The sequence below is a fragment of the Lontra canadensis genome, unplaced genomic scaffold (genome assembly GCF_010015895.1).
Source record: "Lontra canadensis isolate GAN:19392208 unplaced genomic scaffold, GSC_riverotter_1.0 scaffold107, whole genome shotgun sequence".
Lineage (NCBI taxonomy): Eukaryota > Metazoa > Chordata > Mammalia > Carnivora > Mustelidae > Lontra > Lontra canadensis.
Genome location: NW_022631101.1, coordinates 1090199 through 1103384, shown reverse-complemented (window position 1 = coordinate 1103384; position 13186 = coordinate 1090199). Strand labels below are relative to the sequence as shown.

At 59.3% G+C, this 13186-nt stretch overlaps 1 protein-coding gene across 1 annotated transcript; it reads right to left on the bottom strand.

Moving 5' to 3' along the window:
• Window positions 1-9364, bottom strand: BCAM (basal cell adhesion molecule (Lutheran blood group)). Its single transcript, XM_032839153.1, has 15 exons — window positions 9246-9364; window positions 7253-7374; window positions 6484-6709; window positions 6330-6400; window positions 6040-6136; window positions 5775-5957; window positions 5220-5356; window positions 4696-4852; window positions 2572-2687; window positions 2322-2463; window positions 2014-2150; window positions 1698-1842; window positions 1461-1605; window positions 570-687; window positions 1-478 (listed from the first exon to the last, which is right to left on the bottom strand). The coding sequence occupies exons 1-15, from the start codon at window positions 9325-9327 to the stop codon at window positions 473-475; spliced, it is 1884 nt and encodes a 627-aa protein (XP_032695044.1). The 5' UTR covers window positions 9328-9364; the 3' UTR covers window positions 1-472.
• Between the last annotated feature and the right edge of the window lie 3822 nt (window positions 9365-13186).

Genomic DNA, 13186 nt, shown 5'->3' with positions numbered 1-13186 from the left:
TGGTGTGATGTGACAGACAGCCTTTATTCCAGACTCCAGTGTCCACAGATGATGGGGTGGGGGTGGAGGGGCAGGGGTGGGGATCCAGTGTCAGACTATGCAGCAGGACGTCAGGTGGGGCGGGGGACCAGCGATGCAGGCAGGAGGTAAAAATCGCCTTGGCCAGCCGACCCTCAGAGCCCTGGAGCCTTGTCTTGTCCCGGGCCAGGCCCTGGGCTTGGGTCCAGGAGCTATTCTGGGGCCTGGGAGAGTCACATTCCCTGGAGGAAGGTCCCCTCCTACCCACCCTCCCTCCCTCCGGCAAGCAGTGGCTGCCATAGGTCCCTGCCCCGCCTGCAGAGGAAGGAAGGGAAGGGAGGGCCAGAGGGGGAAGAGGGAAGGTGGGGGCAGGCGGAGGCGTGGGCAGAGCTGGTTATCTGATGCTGACTCTCTGAGGTCAGGTCCAGTGGAGCCTCTCTGAGGTCCTCCGGGCTCAGCACTGGGAGGAGAGGGAGAGGTCAGCCTGGGCCTGGGCCCCCCACATCCCCCGGCACTCCCCCCACCCACAAGGTGCCTGGGTCCTCACCCACCTCATCTCCGAAGCCCCCGCTGCCATGCCTGGCTCCCCCAGAGGCACCTCCCATGAGAAGGCCCTTCTGCTCAGGCCGCTCTGACCCTGAGTGGCTCAGCTGTGGGTCTCCAGGTGGCCTGGGGGCAGGGGGAGGAGGTAGCATGTTGGAGGTGGTCCTGCCTGGAGGCGGGGTTGGTTTGGGATGAGGATGGACTTGGGGGACACGGGCAGGAGTGGGATGGGGATGGGTTAGGTAACAGGATCCGGGTTGGGGATGGGTAGGGAAGATGCTGTCAGAGTTGGAGGTGGGGACTTAGCTGGGGATCAGCTCCAGGGATGGGTTTGGGGATAGCAACGGACTGGAGCGAACGGTGGCCATGTGATAAGGCCAGAGAGACGGACGGAGAAGGAACTGGAGTAAGGAGTGGGAATGAGCAGGGGATGGAGGGGTCCTGGGTCTGGGGAGGCAGCTGAGGGAGAACCTGGGGTTCAGGGTGAGGCTGGGGTGTGTTGGGGATTGGTGTTGAGGCTGGAGACACAGACGGGAATGGAGAGGTTTGAGGCGGACAGATTTGGGGTTGGTTATAAACCAGGTTTGGGGATGGGGATGAGGCTGGGGTTGCAAAGGAGACCGGGGCCTCAGATGGGCTGCAGCAGGGCTTGGAGATGGGGTCAGGGATGGTTCTGGGCTGGGTGTGGCTGTGGATTAGGTCTGAGGTTGGAGACGGGACTGCATTTCATTTGGCAATGGGGCTGGGGCTGGGATGTATTTGGGTCTGGGGTTAAGGATGGCATGTGGTTGGGGCTGGTCATGGGCTGGGTTTGGGCTTGAAGTGGGAGGTGACATCAGAGGTGGGTGGAGGGATGGGATGGGTTACAGAGGTCAACTCCAAGGTTGCAGGCCACTCACAGGGCCCCCTTTTCCCCTCGTCGACAGCAGCCAGGGCGACCCTTGCGCCTCATGCAGTAGAAGGCAGCGACAACGAGAAGCAAGAGACCCACGCTGACGGCCACGGCCATGACAGCCACGCCGGCCTGGGAAGTCTGGGGGGCCACTGTGGGGACAGGATGGGGGAGAAGGAGGGGTCAGCTGGCAGGGCTCTGTCGGACCCTGGGGCAGCCTCCTCCCACCCCTGCAGCTTCTCACCAGAGCCAAAGTGGAAGACATGCTGCTTCTTCCCGTGGGTGTTGGAGGCCTCGCAGGAGACGCCTTCTCTGCTCAGGGCACTGGTCACCTTCAGGGTCAGGGAGCTGCTCACCCAGCCCTGCCCAGTGAGGGCCGGTTCTGCTGGCTGTAGATGCTTGGGTTAACCCTGGCGCCTGGGATCAAGGGCTGGGGCGAGGGCAGAGGGGAAGATGTCCACCCCTCAGGAGGGGTGCAAAGCTGGGATCAGTGAGGGGGGCAGGGTCCCCCGAGGGGCCTGGGTCCCGGGGAGCTCAGGGTGGACAGGATGGTCCCTTACGCTGCCACCCAATTGGCTCCAGCTGAGTTTGGGCTCCGGGTAACCGCGGGCAGAGCACACCAGCCTGACTTCATCTCCTTCCCTCCAGCCGCCCTCTGTCTGGGGCTGAGACTCTTCTGCACTTAATTGAGGTGGCCCTGGAGGTGGAGCGGGGAGGGAGGGAAGAGCAGGAGATCCGCTGGAGAAGGGGAAGGAGGGGGAGAGAAAGAGAAGGAGAGAGGGGCAAGGACTAGCAGGCAGAGGGCCCAGCCCTTGGTTCTGGCGCCCCCACTCCCACAGTCCCCATCCGGACCTGCCCCAGCCCGAACCTTGGACCAGCAGCTTGAAGCTCTGGGTACGGCTGAGGAGGGGGACCGTGGGCATGGAGGCCTCACAGACGTAGGTGCCCGCCGAGTCGAAGGTGATGGAGCTCAGGGAGAGGGTGGGGCCATTCCCCAGCGGGACGAAGTCCTGGCAGGGAGAGAACAGGGAGGCCAGGTGGGTGTGAGGACGGGGTCGAGGGAAGGGAGAGGGTGCAGGCCGAGGGTTCCAGGGCTGGGGGCTCCTTTCCCTTCTCACCTTGGTCCAGCGCAGGGCAGGGGTGGGCAGACCTTGTACGGAGCAGTTCACGGTTGTGCTGTTACCCAAGTGTAAGGAGAGCTCCTCCCCGGTGCTGAGCTCGAGGGGGTCCAGGTCTGGAGGAGGGGGGCAGACTGTCACCTTCCCCGGACCCTCCCCCATGCAGTTAGGGGCTCTCCAGGGCTGTTGGGGGTGCAGATATGAATGCACGACCCTAAGAAGAGCCTGTCAGCATTCCTCCTTGTTCTCCCCACCTCCACAAGTTTACCATGCTCCCGTCCAGCCCAAGTCTGGAGCCCAAATCTAACAGCAAACCTCATGGCCAATTCAACCACCTTCCTCCAGAGTGGACCGGGGAGGTGGGAGGTGATCCTTCTCTGATTTACCACCCAAACCCCATCACTCATCTTTCCATCCAGTTTTGCTTCCTTTGCCTCTGAAACTGACCCTCCCACTTCTCTCCATCTCTGACCTCCAGGACCAACAGCCTTGACTACTGTAGCCAGCTCCTCACTGGTCTCCCTGCTGGCCAGGATCCTGGGCCCCTCTATCCCCAGAGCTGCCAGACGGATCTTTTGAAAACACACACTGGTCAGCCCTGCTCTCTGCATAAAATCTTGCTGGGGCTCCCTCTATGCCCTTGGCATAGAGGCCAAATTCCTTGACAAAGCCTACAGGAGCCTGCTGGTCTGACCTCTGCCTATGTCCTCAGCCTTGCTTCTCATACCCCCACCTTTGTCCCGAGCTCCAGCTACCCTACTCTCTTTCCATTTTTCTCCAGTATGCCATGGTTGAGTCCTGTCCCAGGGCCTTTGCACTTGCTGATCCCTCTGCCTGGAAGCTCCTCTTTGGGCTCTTCGTGTTTCTGATTCCATTCTTTGGTTTCCTACTTAACTGAGAGGCTCCTCTGACCCCCTGTTGTGGACGCTCAGCTTTCCCCTCCACACTGAAGGATTTATTCCCCCAGCTGTTGAGAAGGATGTCAGCTGTCAGCCCTCAGCTGTCGGCCCTCTCTGGGAACTGCCTCAGCTGCACAGAGCCCCTTGCTCAAGGTCATGCCCCCTTTCTCGGGCGGCTCCTGTGCAATGGCTATTTGACATGGGAGTAGAAAGGTCCAGCCCCCTTGCCCCAACTGGGCACAATTATTAAGACCAGCTTTCAGATGCCCCTCAGGGCCGAATGAGACTTTTGCGGCCCGTCTTCTGCCTCTGTGCAGTCCTGCTTCCTTCCCTTCCTCAGCCTCCATAGATGTGGATCCCAAGGAACGTCCTTCTTCCTTTGCCTCTGAAACCGACCCTCCCACTTCTCTCCATCTCTGACCTCTAGGACCAACAGCCTTGACTACTGTAGCCAGCTCCTCACTGGTCTCCCTGCTTCCCAGGACGGGACAGAGCCTGTAACATCCTCCGTCTAAAATAGTCCCCACTCACCCAGTCAATCTCTTATCCCCTCCATTTGGGTTAGTCCCTGTAGCTGTCCCATAGCTACTCAAAGTGTCTTGTTCCCCATCTACCACCTGTCCCCCTGACCGGGCTGGGAAAAGAAGGTGGGGACTGAACTATGTTGTTCACAGCTGTCTCCCCGACCCCTGCCACAGGGTCAAGCCCCAGAAAAGGAGGCAGAAGGAGTGCCAAGGAGGGACAGACCCTTTGCCCAGGGCTCGGGTGCAAGCAGACTAAGAAGGTTTTCTAGAAGACTGGGACCCTGGAGACTTGGCTAGACGTGGAAAGTAGAAAGCAGGGGAGTGGACCTAGACATGAGGAAAGGAGCTTGGCTGGGATGAGTAGAATGCCTGGGTGGGGGGAAGCGTCAGGCAGAGGTGAAGCCCCCAGATTGGCCTAGAAGGCCGGGATGGATCACATGGGCTTTCTCCCAGGGGCACTGGGGAGTCATGGCAGGTTCAGAGCAGGGGGGCAGTCAGATTTGTGCTTCGGAATGAGCTCTCTGGCTGCCTCCTGCGGGAGACCGGAGGGGCTGGGGTAGGCCCCTGGGGGCAGAGGGGGCCATCGCGGACCAGGAAGGACCACGGAAACGGAGAGAAAGGGTTGGCGGCAGGGCTGCGGGATGAGGGCGAGGAGGCCGCTGGTGCTAGGGCCCCCCTGCCAAATCTCCCAGGACGCTCACAGGCCACGCGCAGCTCCGCGGTTTTGGAGAGCACTGCGTCCTCCGCAGCGTCGTAGTCCTCGACCCTGCAGCCGTAGGTCCCGCTCTGGCCCCGCTGAACCCCCTCCAGGGTCAAGTTCCCCTCAAGATTTGTTTTCAGCACGTTCTCCTGCTTGTCCTGGGTGACCAGGGATGAGGAAGCCGGCTCAGGAGCCGCCCCGGTCCGGTGGGGTCCGGCTAGGTTGGGGCCACCCGGGTCAGAGTCAGGGACCTTTTAGGTCAGGGGTCCCCGAGTTAGTGTCCTACTAGGGTCAGGGCCCCCTCAAGTAACGGGGCAGAGACCCTGCTAGGCCAGGGGTCCCCCAGGTCAGGTAGCAAGTTAGGACGCTCTCAAATAGGGGTCAGAGGTCCTACTAGCTACTGGGTCACCAGCCAGGTGCCCTGCTAAGCCAGGGGCCACCCAGGTGAAAGGTCAGAAGTTGGTGGAGGCCAATAGGTCAGAGGTCAGGGGCCGGGACTTCCAAAGTAACGATGGAGTGAGTCACCTGAAGGCGGAAAAATACGTATTCCATGCTGGGGTTGCCGTCCCCCCGGCAAAACAGCTGGACAGAGTCACCCTCGCGTACCCAGCCCTCGGTGGTGGACGGGCTGCCCACCCAGAAATCCACGTTCTCCGTGGGATCTAAGGGAAAGCGCAAGAGGGACGGTCGGGTCAGGACGGACTCATGATCAGGGTTAAGGGTAGGTCAGGTCAAGGGTAAGAGGCAGGTCTGGGTTAAGGGAAAGAGGTCAGTGCCACAGCCAAGGGGCAGGTTGTGGTTGGTCAGAGGGCAGAGGTCATATCCTTTACAGCTCAGGTTCGCACTTAGTCTGACATCAGGGACCAGAGGTCAGAGGTTGAGCTGAGAGAACAGGTCAAGGGTCAGAGGTCCCTGCGGGCGACAGGTCAGGGTGAGATTCCAAGACCCAATTCGGTGGAGCAGTTTAGTCCTGAGACGCCACGGGGTTCAGGGTGCTGGAGGGGGAGGTAAGTCAGGGTGGGCTGCTGGTCAGCTAGGAGGGTCCAAGGTCGAGGGAGGTCAGGGCCCGCAGGGACTCACAGTGCAGGGTCAGGTGGAAGGCAGGGCTGTCCAGGCGGCCGCGTCGACCCATGGGCAGGTCGTAGCTCACGGAGCAGTGGAAACTGGCGTCCCGGTGGGCCTTCTGGAGCCGCAGGTAGAGAGTGCTGGTGAGAGACTGCAGGCCCGAAGCCTCCCGGACCGTGCGGCTGGTCATGTAGCCCTCTGGGAAAGAGGGGGGAGGCGGTCAGCGCCGGCCGCCAGCCGGCTCCATCCCACACCTACCTGGGCTCGGGCGTCTGCTCACCTGCATTCACCTCCATGGGCACCTGGAGCGGCTGCCCGTTCTGATACCACGTGATCTGGGGGGCGGGGTTCCCGTTGCGGCTGTTGCAGGTGGCGATCTAGGGCAGACACAGGCATGGCCCTGGGCTCTGACCCAGGCCTCTGTAGCCTCTCTTTTTTCGGGACTTCTCCTCACTCAGGTATAGGAGTCTGGGTCCCCCCAGCCCAGTCCTCTCCCAGGACATGGGAGTGCAAACCTCCCAGCGCTCTCCTCTCCCAGGACCCTGGAATCAGGGTCCCCACCCGAGGTACCTCCTGGGCAAAGTCTTCCACCACAGACAGGATCCCTTTGTTGGGGAAGACCTCCGTGGCCTCGGGTTTCGCTGTGGGGGAGATGTTACCATCAGGAGCCCCTTTCCGGGGCTCTCCCATGCCCTCCCCTTCCGGGGTGCCAGCAGACACTCACCGAACATGCGGAGCTCCGTGGTGGCCTCGGTGCTCGCGGAGCCCGCCCTCACCACGCACACGTAGCTCTGCTCGTCTCCCACCTGGGCCTCGGTCAGCACCAGGTGGCCCCGGGAGTCCAGCTGGTATGGGGGGCTGCGGCCCCGGGAGTCGTGCACCCGGCCCTGGAGCTCGGAGCCCTGCCGCTGGGCTGAGGCCAGGCGGTGGCGGACCCCAGAGCGGTCTGCCTGTGGGCGGGGAGGGCCTCAGCGCGGAGCTGCCTGGCCTGCCCCTCCCCCTCTGTCCTGCAGGTCATGTCTCTCTTCTTGTCACCTCCCTCTGGTCTGGCTCTTATTCCTGGGCCCCGTGCGGTGGTCTCCTCTCTCTTGGTCCCTCATTCCCCATCCTGCTCTGCTCCTGTCTCTCCTCCTCTCTCTGCCTGTTCCTCGGCCCGTTATCTCCTCTTCTTTTCTTTCTCTTCCTTTAGTCCCCCCCACCCCACCCCATCTCTTGCTGTATCTTCATCTGTTTCTCAATGTTCTCTCTCAGGAGCCTGTGCTCCCAAGGGGGAGATCTTCCTTCTAGTCTCAGCTGTGCCCAGAAGCCAGGAGACCTTGGAGAAACCTTCCGTTTGCTGGGCCTCAACTCCCCCACCTGTAAAATGGGAAGGCAGCTGGATGGAGCTCTTCGGTCCTGTGGGCTCAGATGAGGGAACGAATGTGTGCAGCCCTGCAATGCCCTGACTCCCAGCCCCCTTGGCTGCCCTCTGGCCCCCAGCAGGCAGCACTCACCAGGAACCACTCCAGCACAAAATGGTCGTGGGCCGCCAAGGCGGTGCAGTTCAGGGCGACGGGCTCCCCCTTCATCACCTCCACCAGGGAGGACCCAGGCAAAGGCTCCTCAGCCTGGGCACCTGCAGAAGAGCCACTGAGCTCTCTCTGCCTCTGAGCCCCTCCTCCTTCAGACCCTGGAGTCAGGACTCCCAGCCCCCAGCCCCTCCTCCCTCAGACCCAGGAGTCCAGACCCCCAGCCCCTCTTCCTTCAAGCCCAGGAATCCAGGCCTCCAGCTCCCTTGTCCCTCGGACACAGTTCAGACCCTCAGCCCCTATCCCTCAGCCCTAGCTCCCACCTCCCTCCATCTCTCACGTCTGCATCTCTGAGCTTGCAAATCCATCGGCATTTCTCTCCATCTCTCTATTCACAGAACTAAGAGCTCCTCCCCTGAGTCATGTAGGACCCTCTGTCCAATCCTCCTGGGTGGTGTTGGGGGGACTGCACCTGTCCTTGTTCCTCCCACTAGACCAGCTGCCCCTCAAGGGCAGGGCCAGCACTGGCTCATCCCTTGGCCTCCAGCACCCTGCGCAGGGTCTGGCGCGGTGCCCGGGGTTGCTGTCTCTCCATCTCTGCCTGTGTGTCTCTCACTCTGGGTCTCCATCTCTAGGCCACAGTCTCTGCCCCTCTGTCGGCCTGGCGCTCCGTCTCCATCTCCCTCAGCCCCTGGGTCTCTTGTCATGAGTCAGGGGGCTGGGGCTGTGCCTGCAGCTGAGGTATGGGTGTGTGGGGGCGGTAAGGGGGGACAGGGCTGGGCAGGTTTCAGGAATGTGGGAGGGACAGGCTGGCCCAGACCTGCTCCACCTGGCGCCAGAGCCCCCTACCCGCCCCTTGGCCCCTCTGCCTCTTTGATGGAGCAGGGAAGGGGTAAGGTGCGTCCCCTCCGAATAGGAGAGGGGCGAGGCCCAGGAGCCTAGATCCTGAGGTGGAAGGGAGCCAGGGTTGGGGGGGGCGGTGGTAGGCTGGAGTCCCGCCCCAGGATCCTGGCAGATAGAGCTGTTCCCATTGGGGAAACCATGCTCTCTCACCCTCTGGGCTGGCATCCTGGCATCAGCTCTCACTTCTTAGAACCTCCCTTCCCTTCCCCGCCCAGCTTGACCAGCCCTGCCCCTGGGGACCCGCTATTCACCATGTTTGTGCCAGGGGCCTGGATTCCCAGGCACCCACCTCTGGCCCAGGCCTGTCCCAGGGGAGGGGGTGTGGGGCCAGGCTGGTGCCTGGGGCTAGTCTGAGTAACAGACAGGAGGACAGATGGAGAGATCTCTGTGCCCTGATCTCCCTGATCTCTCTGTCCCTCCGGTGCCAGCCCCTCTGGGCCTCCTCCCCTCCCACCACCACGCAGGTGTGTGGATTTATCTGGGGCCCCAGGAAAGGGGCACTGTCACTCAGAAACACTTTGTTCCACCAACACTGCCTAGGGCCAGTGTTCCAGCTCCTCCATGAGGGAGGTGGCTTCCTTAGGGTCTGGGCTCTGAATCTAGGCTGGGGGAACCCTCAAGAGCACGTGACTCACTGGACTCTAGCAGTAGGGTCCCTGGCCCTCGCAAAACTTAAGAACCTTTCTGGGGATAGCCCTGGGGTTTGGGTCTCCTGTGTCCTGGGTGAAGCCACTCTGGCCACTGGAGGCCTGGACCCCTGGGTCTGAGGGAGCAGGAGTCTCGGGACCCAGATTCCAGGCGCGGAGGGCCCTCACTCCTCAGTCCGGAGGGCAGAGCGGGCTGAGTTCCCGGGTGCTGTGTAATCCACTGCTCTGGGATGCCCAGCCCCTCTACCTGGCTGTCCCCAGGTCTCACATTGGGAGGGGTATCCCCCATGCTCCTGTATCCCTTTTCCTCGGGGGGCGGAGGTCCCAGGTTTGGCTTCCTGGGGTCGATGAAATCTCCTTCCCCCTTCCCTTCCCGGGGTCCCCAGGGGCCGCCCCCAGTGGCGCCCTGCTTCTTGCCCGAGCCATACCTGGGTGCGCCCCCAGCAGGAGCGCGAGCACCAGCAGCCGCGGGGCCCTGCACGCCCGGGCCGGGCCGTCCCGGGGCTCCATGTTCGCGGTGGAGGCGGCGGCGGCGGCGGCGGCGGCGGCGGCGGCGGCGGCGGCGACGGCGGCTACTGGCCGGGCTGCAGCTCCGCGGCCCCGGGGGCTGGGAGCGACCAGGCCCCGCCCCTAGAAGCCCCGCCCCTCCCCGCCCTCCCGGCCCCCCTTCGTCCCCGCCCCCCCAAACCCGGGCGCTCTGCCAGGACCTCCCACTGCCCGGAGTGGACCTCCCAGCGCTCGGCCCCGGAGCGGGGCTCCCTCTGCCCCCAAGTCCTGGTCTGCCTGGCTCAGGCTGACCAGTGCCCCCGGCGGTGGCCTGACAGACCAGTCTAACCAGTGTCCTGAGCTGGGATCTCACCGCACCGTGGACCCTCTCCCTCTCATTCTGACCGGGGGGCCATTAGGGGATGCACTGGCCTCTTCCAGTGGAACCGGTGGTTCCCGGCGTGACCAGCGGCTTGCCCTGTCCTCTCCCAGTACAACCAGTGGCGCCCAGCTTGATCACTGGCCTAGAACATCTTCTCCCTGTATGCCTTGTGAGGCCCTCCCCTGTAGCCAGTGCTCAGGGCTGCTTTCCTGTCTGACCAGTAGCCTGGAACCCATCAATTCAATCTCTTAAATTTAATGGTCTTCAAACCTCAGTTCAGCCCAGGGCTCAGTGATGAGGGTGGGGGGCGGGGAGTGCGGTGGGGTGCTCTTTCCTTGGCTCTCCTTCTTCCTCGAGCCCTCCTTCATCCCCTCCTTCATCCCCTCATCCGGAGAATCCCAGGAATGCCACCCCCCTTCCTCCCTTCCTCTCCCCTTCACTCCCTCCCAACCTTTGGGGGAAGGGGAGGAGAATCAGGCTGGAGGGAGCAGGTGAGTGGGGGAGGGAGAACAGGCTAGGGCACCTGAGGGGGGTGGGGAGGAGCAGAGCCAGTGGTCGGAAGGAAGGGTCAGAAGGAAGGGTCACAGGTCAGATAGTGGGGAGGGGGTCACAGTTCCGACTGCTCAAGGCTTCTCACAAGCTGGGTCTGACTGGGACAAAATCCTCTGGGAGCGGGGGAGGGGAGAGATGTCACTGGTTATAGGGAGTAGCTAGTCCTGGACACTGGCCAGAATGGGGGTCACTGGTAAGACGGCTTTGACCATCGGGCTCAGAAGGAAGGCTTAGATTACATGTCAGCCTGGGAGTTACTGGTCACACTGGTCAAGGCTACTTGATTCATCAGTGATACAGGAAAGCAATTGTTATACTGGGAAAGAGAACCCTTTAGTATTAGCTACACCATCACCTCCTCCAGGATGCCTCCCTGCTCCCCTGGCTAGGTCAAAAGCCTCCTCTAGGCTCCCCTAACCCAGTCCTGCACATTCTGGGTCATACTGTATGTGGATTAATCTCTCCCCCCCACTGGACCGCGGGTCCATGGGGGCAGGGCTGGAGCTCTCTCTGTCGATCACGGCTGTGTCCCCTGCATAAGGCCTGACATGGAGCAGGTGCTCAGGGAAAAGTTGCAGGGCTCAGGAGTCAGGAGCATGCAGGCTTCCTGGATCATCATGGGACACATGGTACAGACTCACTCATGGACAAATACAATTCCAAGTGTTCCCGGGGACAAGTTCACACACTGCAACCCCAGACACCCACTCCCCAGTTCCTCTGGCTCCTGCTTGTACACCTACTTGCTTGGGCTGGACTCTGGTAGGCACCCTCTCCGCAGACACTCCCACTTCCACCTTCCTCAATCCAAACAGCCAAGGTTCTGGGCGAAGGGGAAGGACTGTATGGAGTGTGCATGAAGGAAGGCATAAATACTAGCCACCGTCCCTCGAAGACTTGCAGAAACTAGTACTGTAACGTCATCTGCCCTTGTCCCTACAATTTATTCCCACAAAACAGCCAGAGGGATCCCGTTAAAGTGTGAATCAACCCACATCACTCTTCTGCTCAGAGTCCTTCCAGGGCACCTCTCAGGAAAAGCTAAAATCTACTCCATGGCTCATAAGGTCCTCGATCTGGTCCTCATTACCTCCCTGACTCCAACTTTCTCTTCTCCTTTGCCAGCTCTGTTCTTGCCACATCGGTCTCTTTGCTTCCTTGCTGTTCTGCAAAGTCAGGCATGCTCTGGGTTCTGGCCTCAGGACCTTTGCACTTCCTCTTCCCTCTGCTTAGACATTCTTCCCCACACAGCTTCCTCCTTTACTTGCTTCAACTCTCTTTTCCAACATCACCTCATCAGTTTCCCTTGCCCATCTTATCTAAAATAACGATTCCTGCTTTCCCAGCCATTTCTATTTTCCTTTCCCTACTACGTTTCTCCTCTACAACACTTACCAGTGTCACACATTTATTTTTCATTGTTTGTCTTCTGCTGAATATACCACTGTATATCCAGCGCCTAGTATCATCCTTGATATAAGCAGCAGAGTCAAGATCTGTGCAATAAATGAATTTCCCAATCCCATTCTTCCTGTCTCATGTGTATACACTTACACATTTTAATTAACAAGACTTAATTTCCTCTGTGGCTGCCCTGCCTATTGGAGGTTTCCTTTTCCATGGTTTGTTACCTTCAGTCAACAGTTGTCCGGAAGCAGATGATCTTCCTCCTGATGTATATTTCAGAAGGGCAAGAGTAGCCCAATGCTGGTGTCATGCCCCTCATTTCACCTTAACACGTAGGCATTTATTCTCCATCATCACAAGAAGGGTGAGTCTAGGGATGGCTGGGTGGCTCAGTTGGTTAAGTGTCTTGCCTTCAGTTCTGGTCATGATCCCAGGGTCCTGGGTTCAAATCCCACATTGAGTTCCTTGCTCAGTGGGGAGCCTGCTTCTCCCTCTGCCTGCCTCTCCCTGCTTGTGCTCGCTCTCTCTCTCTCTCTGACAAATAAATAAAATATTTTTTTGAAGATTTTATTTATTTATTTGACAGAGAGAGACACAGTGAGAGAGGGAACACAAGCAGAGGGAGTGGGAGAAGCAGGCTTCCCCCACGGAGCAGGGAGCCCCTAGCGCGGCTCGATCTCAGGACCCTGGGATCATGACCAGAGCCGAAGTCAGACACCAACGACCAAGCCACCCAGGCGTCCCAATAAATAAAATTAAAAAAAAAGAAGGGTGAGTTGAGTACAAGAAGATATGTTGAGAAAGAGACCACATTCATGTAACTCTAATTACAGGATGTTGTTATAACTGTTCTATTTTATTATTGTTAATCTCTTACTCTACCTAACTTGTAAATTAAACTTTAACATAGGTATATACAGATATCCAAGTATTAAGCCCGTAGTCAAAAAATACAGTATACCTAGGATTGGTTACTGTCTGAGGTTTTAGGCATCTGAGAGGGGTCTCGGAACCTTCCCTGTGCGGATAAGGGGGACTACTGTACCTTTATCTCGTTACTTTACAGTGTATGATGGTTGACTTTACAATGAGTTCACAGCTTGTGGAATACGGGATCATGACACATTTGGTGGGAAATGGTGATTCTGCGGTCATTCCAGATTTGCATCGGGAAACTGTAACTATTGAAAGCCCCTGTTGTCTTTTGGAGGGGGGAGGGCAGTGCGATTGCATTGAGTTGGACAACAGTTTACTGTACACAGCAAAAGTTTAGATAAGAACTTTTTTTTTTTAGTTTTCTCTTTATTTATTTTTAAGTAACATCCACACCCAGTGTGGGGCTCGAACTCACGGTTGCTAGGTCAAGAGTCACATGTTCTTCCGACGGAGCCAGCCAGGCGCCCCTAACTCCTGCTGTACTTGGAATCAGGAACTAATAATGCCTAAGATTCAGGGACTGGTTGGTCTACGCCCTTGTGGAGCTGGGACACGTTATTTTCCAAAGATGCCTGCAACGATATTTCTCGTTCCATATGCTCCTTT